Source organism: Podarcis erhardii (genome assembly GCF_964252035.2).
Source record: "Podarcis erhardii genome assembly, chromosome: Z".
Lineage (NCBI taxonomy): Eukaryota > Metazoa > Chordata > Lepidosauria > Squamata > Lacertidae > Podarcis > Podarcis erhardii.
This window is the reverse complement of record NC_138504.1, coordinates 42,917,991-42,934,573: the sequence shown is the minus strand read 5'-3', so window position 1 is coordinate 42,934,573 and position 16,583 is coordinate 42,917,991. Positions and strand designations below refer to the sequence as shown.

Below are 16,583 nucleotides of genomic sequence, written 5' to 3'. Positions count from 1 at the left end.
AGAAATGCTGGAAGGTGTTGGGTTGGGAGGAAGTTCACAATCGAGTGACAGCTTCAGTTTTCACCCCAAACTCCTCCTAATCCTGGTTGGCCCTTTGTTTCTAGAGCACCATTCAAGGTGTAGTTGGCCACAATATTGTGTTTTAAAGTCGTGAATCCTGAACTGGAGGAAGGGGGGCTGATTTATATTCAAATAGTAAAAAGGGAGCAAAAGCTTTGCAGGAGTGGGATAGAAGAAGTAAATAATAACCCTGGGTTGTCGTGCTCTTTTTCTCCTCCACCACAGCCAGGTCTCCTGGAACCAACATCCCACCTGATTCGGGTGACAAAAAGTGCCCCTACCTTGGGCATTGCCATTGAGGGAGGAGCCAACACTCGCCAGCCGTTACCTCGTATTGTGACCATACAGGTAAGGGAGCTGGTGACTGGTGCTCGCAGTCAGTGGCAGGTACATCTGTTTCAGGGTCCGAAATGATTAGAAACGTATCAGAGCAAGGCTGCAGCCTGCACTGACTAGATGAGGAGGTTCCCCAGATGTGGTCCATGAACCACCAGCCCTTCATTCAGGAGGTCTGCAGCATGTCTATGTACTTGTGGTTGAAGATAAGAGCTGGCACACCCTATGCATTCAATATTCATATTGACTTTAGGCTACGTTTCTATTTCTTACCTTGGATTTCATGCTATTACATTTTGAATTCTGTAAGATGTAATAAAATGCAGTATACAAGAAATAAAAGAAGCACTGAAATACAATTAAAAATCATGCAGCATCTGGCATAGTGCTTTTCATTTACTAAAGAGTCAGAAAAATAATTAAGTGGTCTGCCAAGACCCTTGGCAGTTTCCAAGTTGTGCTTCCATGGCAGTTCCAACCTTTTTAGGTCCGTGGGCATATTTAGGTTTTTGGAGCAAATGCATCCTCTCTGGTCATTTCTCTCTCTACCTTCACCCTGGCTCAACATCTCTGCATCAGCCACTAAACACAGAAGGAAAAACTGCTGAGACACTCCTTAAAGGGGAGTGCAGACCTTCAGCATTCAACCCTACAGTACGTGAATGAATCCCACTGTGTTCAATGGAATTTACAGTGGATGCTCGGGTTGCGAACGTGATCCATGCAGGAGGCACATTCACAACCTGCAACATTCGTAACCCACAGTGTCGCATCTGCACACGCATGGGTTGCGATTCAGCTCTTCTGCACATGTGCAAAGTGTGATTTAGTGCTTCTGCGCATGTGTGAGCACCGAAACCTGGAAGTAACCTGTTCCGGTACTTCCTGGTTTGGCATGGTTCACAACCCAAAAATTTGCAACCTGAAGCATCTGTAACCCGAGGTATAACTGTATAATGAATCTGATTGACTAAAATGTTCCTGCAATTAATTGAGCAAAATACATGTTGTTGTTTTTAAGTTCTGCATTATTGTTAATACATGTATTTTATTCATTTATTTTAATCTCTTTATCAACCACCCAATAACCACAGTTCTCTGAATAATGTGCAAAATGAAACTGAAAGTCAATGTTACGATTGTTGTGAGCAAAACTCGCAACAACATATCAGCTTGTTCTGCCTCTTAATATCTTCTTTCTTTCTTCTGCTCCTGCTCCAGAGGGGAGGCTCTGCCCACAACTGTGGGAAGCTGAAGGTGGGCCACGTGATCCTGGAGGTGAATGGAGTGGCAATGCATGGGAAAGAGCACCGGGAAGCAGCTCGCATCATCGCCGAGGCATTTAAAGCGAAGGACAAGGACTGTGTTGATTTCCTAGTCACTGAGTTTAATGTCTCACTTTAGGGATAGGGCCCAGAAAGGTCCAAAAGCCAAATGCAAGAAAGAAACAAAGCAAGAACAACGGTTCGAATAGACTGTCACGTGCATGTTAGCACACGTGCACTATCACAAGACCCAGATAACTCCCACCTGAAGCCCAGCAACACATGTACGCATGCCGCGCGCAGAGCACAGGCAGGATATATGCTTTGGGTTGTTGCACTGGTACTCAGAGCAGCTTCTCTGCTACCACTCCAAGACTGAGCCCGGCCGGGTGGTCTGTGGGAACAAAGAGCAATGGAACATAGAGGAGAAAGAAAGAGAGTCAGTCACCTCCTGATAATAGTTCTTTCCATAAACCATTCTCATCTGGTTGGTGAACTATGGCGTAGATGTCCCATCTCTGCCTATTTTGTCTCTGTGTTTGAATGACTTGGCCAGTCACTTGTCTGAATACCTCGCCCCACCCTCTCTAGCTCTTCCATTGCTTGCACCGTACAGTAGCATTTTGCACCTGCTTCAGAGCACCTGTGGGTTGGGTGAGGGAAGAGCCCACCTCCACTTCTCGAGCAGTCCTAGAGGAGAGAGGGGCCTCCAGGAGGCGCCATTTGTAATGCTTTGGGGTTTAACCTCTGTGACACACCTGGCGTGAGGTTCCTATACTCTGCCTTCCCACCCATTCACAGCCTGCCATGAACAATGCCTTGTAAATGGCCAGCATTGTCACTGTATTTATATATGAAAGAGCTTGCGCTTTTAATTTTTCAATAAATGAAATATGTTAGGAAATGACAACTTGTTTGATTGGTTATAACAGGGTGGGGAACCTCAGACCTAGGGGGCCAAATGCAGGCCTTCTCTATTTAGTCCTCTACTCTCCCCTGACAACACCCTCCTTGAGTGTTTTTGCCAGGCTAGGATGTGTCCTTCAACTCTTGACAATACCTCTTGCTTGTCTGGGTGGAGGATAGAGAGGGCTGTGTGCATATAGAAACTAGCCCATGGAACGAACCCAAGTCTGCCTCTGGCCCCCGCCCATCACTGGCATGTCAGGGTTGCCCTTAAGAAAATGCAGACCCCAGGCTGAAAAATGCTCCCCAATAGAACTTGCCCTTATGAGGCAGTTACAAGGACCAAAGGTCTCCGTCTTCCCACAGCTCATTAAGTGTCCTCATTCCCCTGTTCCTTCCCAAGCAATCTGAGGCTCGTCGTCATCTTCTCTGTCTTTGCTCTGCCCTTTTCATACCTCTTCAGGTTCTGGGAGACGAAGGGGGATAATAGCTGGTCGCAGCAGAAGGGGGAGACAGCCTGGCTTCCTTACCAGCCTAACTCATCTCTGCCTCTTTACCTCCCTCCTCTCCTGATGCAGCTTCTGTCTCTGCCTCTGGACTGCTTTCTGACTGCCTTTCCTGCTCATTTCCTGTTACCTCTTCAGCTTTCAACACCTTCTCCCAGTCTGCTCTCTTTTCTCCCTCTGACCATACATTGTCCCATTACCAATTCCCTGGTTCTGAGCCGCCTTCTCCTGGGGGTTTCCTTGGGGGTTCCCCAGCTGGTGCCTGACAAATCTACATCCAGCCAGTCCATGACAATATCAATACAGTGATCCTTCATGTTAAGAACTTAATTCGTTCTGGAGGTCCATTCTTAAACTGTTCTTAACCTGAAGCACCACTTTAGCTAATGGGGCCTCCTGCTGCAGCCATGCCATCATCGTGCAATTTCTGTTCTCATCCTGAAGCAAAGTTCTTAACCCGAGGTACTATTTCTGGGTTAGCAGAGTCTGTAACCTGAAGCATCTGTAACCTGAAGCGTCTGTAACCCGAGGTACCACTGTACATTTAAAAGAACAAAATGCACACATCAGTGACTACTACATCCAACTCAAAAGATGGGCATCCTTTCTGTTTATTACCCCACAAATTCCACACAGTGAAAACCTTGGATTTTTCCAGCTCAGAAGATCTGCATTAGTGCAAACAAGCGAATGTTTATTTTTAGCTGCAGTTAAATGCACATTTTATAAAATCAGCTGAAAACAAGCTCCCCACCTCATTCACCCACACAGCCTTCTCAGGTCATGAGGAGCAGAGATTGGCAAAAACTCCTATATGAAATAAAAGATGGCACAGAGGAGTTTTGCAAAATGAGGGTCTTTTAGCTTTTATTGAAACACCGTTTATCTTTTCAACTTTACAAAAACCTGAGGTAGGTTTTAGCAAACAAAAATATAAATGAAACAACATTTCTCCTTCTGCTGCTGCTGCTGCAGAGCAAACTATATATGCACACAAAACAACAACACAAACCAAACATTGATACTGTACCATGAAATCTTTGATGGAGAAAAGAGGAAAGGAGGAAACTTGGTTTACACTAGGGTTGTTGGCTGGGCTGATGGGAGTTGTAGTCCAACAGCATCTGGAGGACCACAGTCCCGCCCAGCTCCCCTTCGGGATTACTGTACTATGTGTTTTGCAAAATCCAGCGAGTGGGGAGAGTCCCCCACGTTCTGGCGAGGCAAAAAAAGAAGCAGTCCTCTTTTTTTACGCGTCGCTCTACATGCATATTCAGCCCCGCCCCGATTTCCGACCAATCCCAATATAGCAAGAACTGTCCCGCTTTTAGCAGTCATTGAATTTCAGAGCATACTCTGCTTCTTTGCTAACGGACGCGAGCGGATGTGGGAGGAGGAGCCTTGAGGGCGTATTATGCAGATGACCCACCAAGCCCGGCCTCTTCCATCCCTGGCTATCTGCCTGCCCAGTATTGGAGGAGACTATTGTTAGCCGCCAAAGTTGCAACTCCAGGAAATTGACTAAAGGGGCCAAGCGCTCTTTTCTCGCCCGCGAAGGCGCAGCTGGAGGAAGAGAAGAACGGAAACTTTGTCGCGCGCGGAGAGCGGAAGGGAAAGCTGGTCTCTCCAGGTGAGTAGCCGGCTCTGGAGACCCCGCGTTTTGCGGCTCTCAGGAAAGGACTCCGTGTGGGGAAGGGGCGCGTGAGAGAGACTGTCTTTAAAAGAGGTGGGGAGGCAGCCCAGGATAAATCCCTGCCACCCACCCCCATCACTGAGAAATCATTCAGTGGCGCTTTGACACCCCCATCTCCCCCCCCCCTCGAGATCCGCTTTCTCTTTTCTTGAGAAAAAGAGAAAAAAGTTGAGAACGTGGCCCTAATATGTCGCCAGTTGTGCATCTCTCCCCCTTTTCATGTTTATTTCAATTATGCCTGATTTTCCAGAAGGCTCAACTTAGAAAATGAAATAAAATCTTTCTCTTTTAATAAAGAACAATCTTCGTAGCACACGTCGATGCTTGCTTACTCAGGAGTAGGTCCCGCTGTTTCAGTGGGATGTTACATCCAAGTTAAGGTTGTGTGCAGAGTTGCAGACTTAACGAGTGATGCAGCGCTAAAAGTACTAGCATATCTGCAAAGCTAAGCGGGGTCCAGTATGCTTTCAAATTGGATGGGGAACCTCGTGTTGAGATTCCTGCATTGCCGGGGGTTGGACTAGAGCACCCTCGAGGTCTCTTCCTACTCTACAATTCTTCGAGGGTAAGGATTGTGCGCTGCCTTCTGTGTGTTGTTTCTCCCAAAGCGGGAGAAGAACCTGTTGTTGCTGTGGTTGCATCTTAAAGGGAAAAGGCATTGGCTGCAGGGAAGTTTTGTTGGTATCTGGCTACTTGCTAAGCAACCGAAGGGAACAATCTAAGGCTGGTGAGTTCTTGCTTCTCTTTGAAAGAGTTTTTAGACTTTCCTTCTTAGTTGCAGGGGAAGTGGAAGAGGGGAAGGAAACCACTTAGTTACTGAGGCTGCAATTCTGCCTATACACTTACCCAGGAGTAAGTCCCATGGAACTCAGTGGGATTTACTTCTAAGTAGCTATGCTTTGCAATGACACCAGGCTTATGTGTGTAAGTTAAACTGAGCAACAGGGAACTTCCTAAATTCTCCCACATGACTGGGGGCAAAAGAACTGTCTGCCCCCTTAAGAATATTGCACCTGCTGGATCAGGCCATCTAGCCCAGGATCAGGCCATCTAGCTGCTGGATCATCCTATCTAGCCCAGCACCCTGTTCTCACAGTGATCACCATGGGAAACCAGCAAGCAGGAATCGAGCACAAGAGCACTTTCCCTCCTGTGGTTTCCAGCAACTGGTATTCAGAAACATTGCTGCCTCTGACCATGGAGGCAGAAAATACGTAGTCATCATGGCTAGTAACCATTGATAGCCTTCTCCGTGAATTTTAAAGCCCTGTAGTGGTTAAGAGCAGCAGACTTGTAATGTGGTGAACCTTCACGTCTCCGCTCCTCCACATGCAGCTGCTGGGTGGCCTTGGGCTAGTCACACTTCTCTGAAGTCTCTCAGCCCCACTCACCTCACAGAGTGTTTGTTGTGGGGGAGGAAGGGAAAAGAGATTGTTAGGCACTTTGAGACTCCTCCTGGTAGTGATAAAGCGGGATATCAAATCCAAACTCCTACTCCTCTTTTTCTTGGTGGCCATCACTGTCCCTTGTGGGTGTGAGTTCCATAGGTTAACTGGGCACTGCATGAAGAAGTACTTTAGTTTATCTGTTTTGAATCTTCCAATATTCAGCTTCATTGATTATCCACAAGTTTTGTGTAATGGGGGGGGGGGGACTTCTCTCAATCCACTTTCGCCATGCCATGCCATTACAGGAAATTCTAGGCTTCCTCTCTGATTTTCTTTTAAGGAGGTGGGGGCGTTGGCCAACAAATATCCAGCTTTATTAACGGTATTCAATATGCAACATAATAAACATTCCAGTTCCCCCTCCTCCTTTCAGAGGGAAGTTTTGGTTTAGGCAGTAAGGCTACAGTAGTGTTATCCTAAATGGGTTGGACCTAAGTGAGTAGGGTCTGTCGATTGCAGTGGGTCTACTCTGGTTGCATCCAATGTTAGTCATACTCAGTGCATCTCCTAAGAAGTAAGCAAACGGGTTATGTGGTCCTTTGCAAGGTATTGCTATTATTATTTTTTACACTATCCATTTACCCCTAGAACAAATATTGGCAGGGCGATTGCTGGCTCAATCAGAGATCCCAGTTTGCAGATGGAAAGCTGAGAGTCTGACACATAACAGCAGCTTAAGTCAAAGGCTCATATCCTTTTCTCTGTTAAAAAAAAAAAAATTCTTAAGGCTATCTATGTAATAAATAAATAAATAATACATCAATCATACTTTCATGCTTTATAGAATTTGAGACTTGAAAGCTTCTCTGTTGCACCACCACCATCAACAACCAGAATGTTCTCATGAGTTGCTCAGCTAACAGAGTTTTTTGTCTTTGATCTAAAGCTCCAGTGAGTGACATTGCAAACTCTGGGTTCGTTTATTACCTCCTGGGGTACATGTGTGTCTGTGTCTGTGGCTTTGCAGTATAACCTAGAGGTATCCAGATGGTACACAAACCATGTGAAACACAGCTGGGTACAGAAGAAAGGAGAAATTATGTGTTATATAATGTTCTGACTCTACAGTCTCTCCCTCTCTCACACACATACACACCAGTTTCCTTGTCGTACTGTAGCCTTACCCAGCCTGTTGCCCTCCAAAAGTTGTTAGACTCCAACTCGCATCAGCCCCAATCAGTATGGTCAGTGATTGCAGATGTTTGGAGGTGGGGTCCAGCAATATCTAGAGGGCCACAGGTTCCCATCTGCTCTGATTAAAGGGCTCATTTTCAAAGATTTGGTTTTTTAATCAAGCAAAACATGCCACATGCCAAGCAGAATTTAAAATTATCAAGCCACCCACTTTGCAAAATTTATCTGATCTCAGATCACGCAGCAAAGCTGTAAAGCTGACTTTTAAAACATTTCCTATCAGTTTCAAAAATGTTAAAAGCAAATGGCATCTGCACAGTTAAGTTTGGAAGACCTTTTAGTTTCTATTTTTTATAAAATAAAATAAAATCCCATATGCTTACTTTTAAAAGAAGAACTAATCAGCTGAGAATGGAACTCAGTACCGTTCTCAGGGCTGTCCTTGAGAACAGGGAGAGTGCTTTGCTTCTCAGCTCTCCCACAGCTGGACTGTAGATATTGAGTGAGTGGCCAGCATACTGAATGAGTTGAATTCTGTGTTACAGAGTTTGATGCCTTATATATTATACTGTTTAAGGATTTTGATGTTTTACACACTGTATTTAATTTTTACTGCTTTATTGCTTTTTTTGGTAAATCACTTGGGGATCTGTTCTGATGAAGATCAGTATGTAAGTACTTGACATAAATAATAATAAGTAAATAACTGACCAACTTTCCTCTGGATAGAGTGCAACTGGTTTAAAAATCCACTGGTTTAGAAATCAAAGGTGAGTGATGGGTTGATTAAAATGTACTTCTCCACCTTAAGCTGCTTGCTTGCTTGCTTGCTTGCTTGCTTATTTATTTATTTATTTATTTATTTATTTATTTATTTATTTATTTATTTATTTATTGCTTATTTACTCAGTTGGTTAGAGTGTGGTGCTGATAACACCAAAGTTGCAGGTTTGATCCCCATATGGGACAGCAGCATATTCCTGCATTGCAGAGGGGTTGGACTAGATGATCCTTAGGGTACCTTTGAAATCTACAATTCTTTGATTTTATGATTCTAAAAAGTACACACCCCTTACATAACAGAAAATATCACAGTGGTTATGGAGAATGATCTAAAATATTCATTTTAAAAACAGTGATAAATGCAAACATTAAAATCATTTATTTATTTAAAAATATCAAAATAATGAATGAAGCCAGTAATAGTTTTTTGTTTTTTGTTTTTTTAAAACTAATATGCATAATAAAATGTAGTGTTAAAATTGCTGCACATTAAACTTTGATGCCTGGGGAGGTTTGTCAAAACACAAAACAGAAAATTCAGCAGGAGCTGAAAACAGTGCAGGGAATGTGCCTGCCTAACATTAATAACATTAATAACAATATTTTAAGAGCGCAGAGATAATTCATGTCTGGATTTCATAAAACTTTCCTTGCCAAGAAATTGCAGCCACGCGTCTTAATCTTTAAGCACCATCCTTTGGAAGTGAGCCGGGCTGAGATCTTTGGGACTTAATCCTGTAATTGGTTGCATAATATGGTTTAACTCAAAGTCCCATCATTTTGGTACTTTGGCCGTACTACCTGGAGGGGAAGGGTGGTCCACAATACAGTGGTACCTCAGGTTACATACGCTTCAGGTTACAGACTCCATTAACTCAGAAATAGTGCTTCAGATTAAGAACTTTGCTTCAGGATGAGAACAGAAATCGTGCTCCGGTGGCGCGGCGGCAGCAGGAGGCCCCATTAGCTAAAGTGGTGCTTCAGGTTAAGAACAGTTTCAGGTTAAGTACGGACCTCCGGGACGAATTAAGTACTTAACCCGAGGTACCACTCTATGTCTATGATTCACTATCATAGCATACCCTCCAAATGTTCCTGTATAACTGAGGTAGGGAGTCTTTTTCAGCCCAAGAGCCGCATTCCCTTCTGGGCAACTTTCTCTGAGCCACTTCACATCCCAGTGGTGGGCGGGGCCAGAGGCAAAAGTGGGTGGAGCAATTAAAATTTATCTTTCTACCCAGAAGAGGTCATTTCGGTGCTGCAGACACAGCAGGCTTGTTTGTTTTCATGTACATGTATATACAGTATAGACACACACACACATACCCTCACACCTCTCTGTCCTCCATCAAGGCAAACAAAGATCAGTATTATCTAGTCCAGGGGTCAGCAAACTTTTTCAGAAGGTGACAGTCCACTATCCCTCAGACCTTGTGGAGGGCCGGACTATATTTTGGGAAAATAATAATGAATGAATTCCTATGCCCCTCAAATAACCCAAAGGTGCATTTTAAATAAAAGCACACATTCTACTTATGTAAAAAACACCAGGCAGGCCCCACAAATAACCCAGAGATGGATTTCAAATAAAAGGACACATTCTATTCATGTGAAAACACGCTGATTTGTGGGCCGGATTTAGAAGGTGATTGGGCCGGATCCGGCCCCCAGGCATTAGTTTGCCTACCCATGATAGTCACTTGATATGTATATTAAGCTGTAACACGTTACTACACATTGCACATTGCAGCAAGGTCAAAACACGCAAAGGGGTTGCAAAGCTGAGCCAGAAGTGGATGTGGCAGGGGCGGGGTGATGCTTGGAGACAGTCCCAAGGGCTGGTCAGAGGGCCCCATTTGCCCCCACTCCCAGACCTGAGGTTTACTATACAGTGGTATCTCGGGTTAGAGACACTTCAGGTTACAGACTCCACTAACCCAGAAATAGTACCTCGGGTTAAGAACTTTGCTTCAGGATAAGAACAGAAATTGTGTGGCGGCAGCAGGAGGCCCCATTAGCTAAAGTGGTGCTTCAGGTTAAGAACAGTTTCAGGTTGAGAATGGACCTCCAGAATGAATTAAGTTCTTAACCTGAGGTACCACTGTATACAAACAGCCCTTATTTTCTGATACTTGTCCCAGTTAAATCCACCAACAAGCCGGGATCACACATTCTCATGCTTTCCCAGGCTCATTTCCCTGGGAAGATGGACTGATAAACACTGTGAGGGGAACGTGCTTCTTCTAATAAGCTCTCTGCATCCCAGGATTCCTTTGGAGAGCCCACAACTTTTTAAAGTGATAATGATACAGCTTTAAACATGCTGTGCAGATGAGGCCAAACAAACAACTTTCCAAAATACTGTATAAAGTAGGTAATATTTTTTTTTTTTTTAAAAAAAGAAATCCAGGAACAGAGGGGCACAGAATTGGGAAAACAGATGATTTCTTTCCCGTTTTGTGCCTCTTGGACATACTTGAGGAGGGAGGTGAGCAGCTGAACAGAGTGCTTAGGAGGGAGAGGAGTCTGTGGCTGGGGAAGATGAATAATCTGATTAGCAAAGCTGACTTCTCTAAACTGCAAGGGGCGGGGAGAAATGTAAGATTCCTTTTAACTGGCCTTTTTCTATACAGTGCATGCTGGTGGCAGGATGCAGTGTATTTCTGGGGAAAGCAGACAGAGGAACTCTCACTAGTTGTTTAAAAGGACTTTCTTTGCTCAAAACAGAACTGGATTGATGCTTCATGTTCTGATAGCAAAATGTTTAAGTACTTGAGAGGGAGGGGAGCAGGGAGAGAAAGAAGCAGGGATCCTTCAGTAGAATGCGGGGAAACAATTTTTTTTGTGTGCTGTTTGTTGTCTAAATTTGACAATTTCTTTTAAATATGAAGAAGGGTACAACGTACCTGCAAACTTCTTTATACATTTTGCATTGGAGTAACAATGGGCATAGTAGTCAACATAGATCAGGACATAACAAGTTGCTTTATACAGTCAGACCAATCGTCCATCTAGCTCAGGGGTCAGCAAACATTTTCAGCAGGGGGCTGGTCCACTGTCCCTCAGACCTTGTGGGGGGCCGGACTATAATGGGGGGGGGGATGAATGAATTCCTATGCCCCACAAATAACCCAGAGTTTCATTTTAAATAAAAGCATGCATTCTACTCATGTAAAAACACACTGATTCCTGGACCGTCCGTGGGCTGGATTGAGAAGGCAATTGGGCCGGATCCAGCCCCCGGGCCTTAGGTTGCCTACCCATGATCTACCTCATTGCTGTTTACACTGGCTGGCAGTGGCTCTCCAGGGTTTCAGGCAGGGTCTCTCCCAGGCTTTGTGGAGATGACAGGGGTCAAACCAGGAATTTTTTTGCATACATCTCAAATGCCCTGTCTGACCCATGGAGAGATGCTGCCAGTCAATGTAGACAATACTGATCTAGTTTGAGCAGTGGTCTGACCTATGTCATATAAGTCAGCTTATGTTCCTCCATGCTTCTGTTATGATTTGTCTTCTCATATTTGAATACAGCTTTAAAGGTGACATCAATAAATAGTGTTGGCTCAGATTTTGGAGGGTCTTTTGAGTAGGACATCTTCCGTAAGTTACCTCCCATCACCACCTTCAGTTATTCCACCTCCATCCATAGCTCTTCCTGTTTCTCAGTGTGGCTGACATCTGCTTGCTTGTCAGAGAGCAAGCAGGCAGATGCAGCTACTCTTCCTCCACCTTCTCACCACCACCACCACCACTGATCTGCTTGCTTCCACCCTCTGAAAGTAATAAGAGCCTGCTGGATCAGGCCAGTGGCACATCTAGTTCAGGACCCTGTTCTCATAGCAGCCAGCCAGGTGGGTAGGGGAAGCCAACAGGCAGACTCTTAATTGCAACAGCCACTCTCTCCTCCTGTACTTTCCAGCAACTTATATTCAGAAACATACTAGCAGGGATACAGGCAACTTGCAACTTATATCCATTTAACTTGAGTGCATTTTGTTTTATGTGCTTGGCAAATCTTAAAAAATAAATAAATATGGAAAGGGGGCAGCCATCTGGGAAAAAAGACTTTGCCAGTTCCACCTGCCATTGAACCCAATGTGCTTTGGCTTTACATGCTATCCCTGGAACATAACCCCTGTGTAACTTGAATCACCTGTATTTACTAAAGGCTTCAGATATAGATGACCTCATTCCTGCATCTCATGGCCTCTGTGTAATGAAAATTTCCCACCCTCACCAGAATTTAATTTAATTTTAATTTTAATAATTAATAATAATTTACTTTTTTATAAAAAAGTTTTTATAAATAAATCCAAATAGTTGCTTTAAAATGAAATTATAATGGTGATACTTAGGAGGCTGCTTCTTGCATCTGGTGCCTTCATTTCCACCATGTTGTCCTATAACTGAGCCATAAATACAGGGTTTTTTTAGGATTGACAGCCATAACTGCACCTGCTTGCTTGTACCACCCACCTTTTTGAGTTGAAAAAAGAGAAAGATCAATGTGCTTGGATATATCAGGAAGGGTGATCAAAGAATGTGAATAGACTCTGATGACTAATGAGAGTTAATGCACTCTTGCCACTTTGCCAGTTGCCCAGTGGCATGTGATACATTAGCAATGGATCAATTGCAAGTTAGATAAATAAATAGTGTCATCCTGGATAAATATGTTCTGTTTCTAGTTCAAGTCATTTTGTCTTGCTGCACCGCTTTCTGTTTAGACCGAGCCTTTCTCAGTTTGATGTGTGAATGGGAGAGGAAGCCATTTGAAGGGTCTGGGAGAAACTGACCCTGTCATAAGGACATAAAGAGAGTCCTGCTGGATTAGACCCAAAAGTCCATCCCTTACCAGCTTCCCACAGTAGGCAACAAGATGCTTTTTGGGAGCCCTACAAGGAGGACATGAAAGCTACCTCCCCTTCTTTCACCCGCAAGTGATTGGTAACTAGAGATAGACTGTCTTTCAGCATGAATGGTCTATATCAGTAGCAAAGGTGCTGGGTAGCCCTCAAGGTGGGGGGGTGGTGGCACATGGCTCATCGCGTGATATTACACATATTTTCCAACACTGTGCAGGCTGGACCAGCATGGCCTAGTGGAAGACTGTGCTGGCCTGTGCAATGTTGCCTGGCCTGCTGCTCAGGCTGGAGCAAACTTGCCTCCTCTGCATCTTCAGATTTCAGGGGGCTGAGCCCCCTGCTAAGGAATATTGAGGGGGCTGATGACACCTCTGACCCCTAGAGTTGCCATGCCTGATCAGGGGTGGGGAACCTCAAGGCCAGGAGACAAATGTGGCCCTCCAGGCCTCTCTGTCTGCCCCTTGGAACTCTCCAGTCTCACCCAGTTGCACTCCTCATTGACCCTCCTCAATGCCCTCCTTTGATTGGAGCAGGGGCAGTTGCCCAATCCTCAATTTCCTTGGTCTAACATACCAGCATCTGTTCATTTTTTGCTCTGGGATTAATAACAGTTTTGGTGAAAGGGGCAATTAAAGGGGGGATTTGGCTTAAAAAGCCTTCCCATCACCATTCTATATAGTTGGCCACTGAGCATGCTAAATCCCATTCCTGGGGGTTTTTGTGTGGGGGGGTATTCTTTGTATTTCTACAAATCTTGAGGTTTCTCTAAGCTCCCCTCCTCTGCATGGATGGTGTTGCTTTGGCTACAACAGCAAGGACACAGGCCTCTAATGTCAGAAATAAAAGGTGGTGATGGGTCTGTCAATGAATTTGACTCTTAAGAACATTAACTCCCTTAGAGAATACTGGTGTACGTGTGTTTATGCCTCTTTTGATTGGTGTTTATTACATTTATATCCCATCTCTCCTCTAAGACTGCATACTTGGTTCTCCTCCTCCACATTTTATTTCTCACAACAACCTTAGGCTGGATCAGCCCCAAATGTCCATGTAGATCTCCCTCCCACACGTGGCTAACTTAGGTTCTAGTTAACTTAAGAAGAGCCCTGATGGATCAAGCTGATGATGCATCTAATCCACAGTTGCCAACCAGATGCCTAAACAGGAAGACTGCCAACAGGACCTGAGTATAACAGCACCTCTCCCCATTTGTGGTTTCCAGAAACTGGGAAAGTCCACAAGCCCAGTGTGAGTGCAACAACCTTCTGCTGCTGTTCTGGCCTAGCAACTGGTGCTTCAAGATGCTCCTGTTTCTGAACCAGGAGGTTGCATAAAGCAATCATCTGGTAGCCAGTCAAGGAAAAGTGGTCATCAACCCTCCTCCATCCCTGATTGATAATCAACTAGCTTTTGTCTCTGCCTACTGGCTGAGCATCTACTGCCAATGAGTTTATCTCTGCCTGCCAGCCTGTTTTTTCTTTTGTCTTGATTCTGAGTTGGGGCAAATCTGGAATGGTATTTTTAATGACGCCCCCCCCCCAACCTTGCTGTAAGAAAATTTGCCATTCAACTGATCCAATTCCCCTTAGCACAAATAATTGATTAAGCAGCTATATGGGATGTTGAATTGCAATGCCATGTGAGTGAAATGACCAAGTACCCAGAAATCAAAGATAATGGGAGGGGGTTTACTTCAGTGAGGTATATATCCAAGCTAGACATACCCAAATTTAGCAGTTACAGATAGGTAGCCGTGTTGGTCTGCCATAGTCAAAACAAAATAAAAAAATTCCTTCCAGTAGCACCTTAAAGACCAACTAAGTTAGTTCTTGGTATGAGCTTTCGTGTGCATGCACACTTCTTCAGATACACTGAAACAGAAGCTTATTAGGCAGATCTTTTACCCTTGCCAGATTCAATGTCCTACCACCTGCATTAGTGCAGGGCAAATCTGAAGGTAAGCCATATTCAGAGAGAATATGCCCATGTGGTCGGAAGGAAGCTGAAACTATTACTCATGTCCTATTATGTTGTCATTACTATAGGAACATATGTTTGATATTTATCACTCCAATCATGCAATGAACCCCAAGCAGATCTGATGACCACTACTTAAAATATCTAATAGAGGACCGGGAACCAGAGATTACCTTAAAAGTGCCCAAATTTTGTGCTGCTGCTATGAAACTAAGCAGACAAGCCCTGAATGTATCTAATGGCCAATGTCTTAACATGCATATTTTAAATTAGCATCTAAGGTCTTAACCTACATATTTTAATGGTTTTATATCCATATTATTTACTGTGCTCTAGCTTATGGAGTTTAATTTTAACCTATGTATATTTACATGTTCTCTATCGTTGTATATGTCCATATTTCTGGTCTGTGACCATAATAAATTGAGTCATTCAGTTTCATTCAAATTATTGATTTCAGCCTTATAGTTAAAGAGCCTCTGCTGTTACTGACAAAGGTTTTGTACCTTTCTGTTAAGTCTTAACATTTAAGAGATGCAGAGGCAGCTTCATGTTCCTAGGGTCCCAGTTCCAAGTGGCATGTTCTGTAAAAAAAAAAATCTGTACGTTTTCTAATCCTTATGATTATAGGCTTGGAAATGTCTGGGCAATGTCATCTGAAGTGTCAGAAGCTGGTGGAATTTCTGAATAAACTTTCTATTGGCCAAAGGGCTGGGCTTCTTTACCTTTCTCCATGACTAGAAAAATCAGAATTAAATGATGCAATGTATTAATTCTCAAAATTTCAAAACCAAAAAGTAGTGGTGGCTGGTCTACTGGGGCTAATGAGCCCCAACAGCCTCAATCTGCTCTCAGCCAGCCTTCACCAGCCTGTCTCCTCACTTATAACGATTCAGGGGGTGGCTCTGCCTGCCATTTAAAAGCTCACACTAAAATATTAACAAGGCATCCCCAAAAGGGAAAAAAAGTGGGAGTTATCATTTACTGGGGGAGAGAACCAGAAAAGGGAATAATGGGTGCAGATAAAATAGCTTGAGAGTAAGCAAATGGTAACCAATAGTAACATGATACCAAAATAGTGCCCTCCACATACGAATGGGAGATATCAGTAGGCTTAGCGGGGAAGGTGGACCCCCAAGCTTATCACTAGTACCAAAACATCTCTAGCAGAATACCAAAGGAGTAGGGGAGACAGCCAGATGGCCCAGTAAGGGCAGAGCCATGCTTAGCCACCATAGAATACTGACTGGGTTTGGGGGGGCAGAGGGGGGGTGCAGAATGAAAAATTGACTGGGATGGGAATGGAAAGGAGTATAGTGGAAGACAACATGGCTGGCAGCCTCAAGAGGAATACTCCCTGCAGTAGAATCTTGATAACTTGAAATAATCAATAAAAGGTACAGGAGTAAACAGTTTTGTTTAGCTTGGAACATGGGGTTGTTGTTTTTTAAGAGTACAGTGATACCTTGGTTCTCAAACACCTTGGTACTCAAACAACTTGGAACCCAAACACTGCAAACCCGGAACTAAGTGTTCGGGTTTGCGAACTTTTTTTGGAAGCTGAACATGCTCTGTTTTGAGTATTACACTTCCGATTTGAGTGCCACA

General features: G+C 44.0%; 2 protein-coding genes and 1 long non-coding RNA gene across 8 annotated transcripts in view; all 3 read left to right on the top strand.

Annotated features, from left to right (window-relative positions):
* WHRN (whirlin) overlaps positions 1–2,559 on the top strand; it is a 126,244-nt gene extending 123,685 nt beyond the window's left edge. For all 3 annotated transcript variants that reach the window (XM_081847525.1, XM_081847523.1, XM_081847524.1), the window contains 2 exons: positions 286–408; positions 1,618–2,559. In XM_081847525.1, coding sequence (XP_081703651.1) covers positions 286–408; positions 1,618–1,800 — 306 coding nt within the window. In that variant the 3' untranslated portion in view covers positions 1,801–2,559. The remainder of the gene's footprint in view (positions 1–285; positions 409–1,617) is intronic.
* A 1,905-nt stretch (positions 2,560–4,464) lies between these two features.
* The window catches only part of AKNA (AT-hook transcription factor), a 66,915-nt gene continuing 54,796 nt past the window's right edge, over positions 4,465–16,583 (top strand). For 3 of the 4 annotated variants that reach the window (XM_081847432.1, XM_081847431.1, XM_081847430.1), the window contains exon 1: positions 4,466–4,703. The gene's annotated coding sequence lies outside the window, so the exon portion shown is untranslated. Of the gene's footprint in view, positions 4,704–16,583 lie in introns of all 4 variants that reach the window. The other variant, XM_081847433.1, reaches the window with a different exon arrangement.
* LOC309333857 overlaps positions 10,129–16,583 on the top strand; it is a 153,927-nt gene continuing 147,472 nt past the window's right edge. Inside the window, exon 1 of the long non-coding RNA XR_014152706.1 lies at positions 10,129–10,183. This is a non-coding gene — a long non-coding RNA (uncharacterized lncRNA). The remainder of the gene's footprint in view (positions 10,184–16,583) is intronic.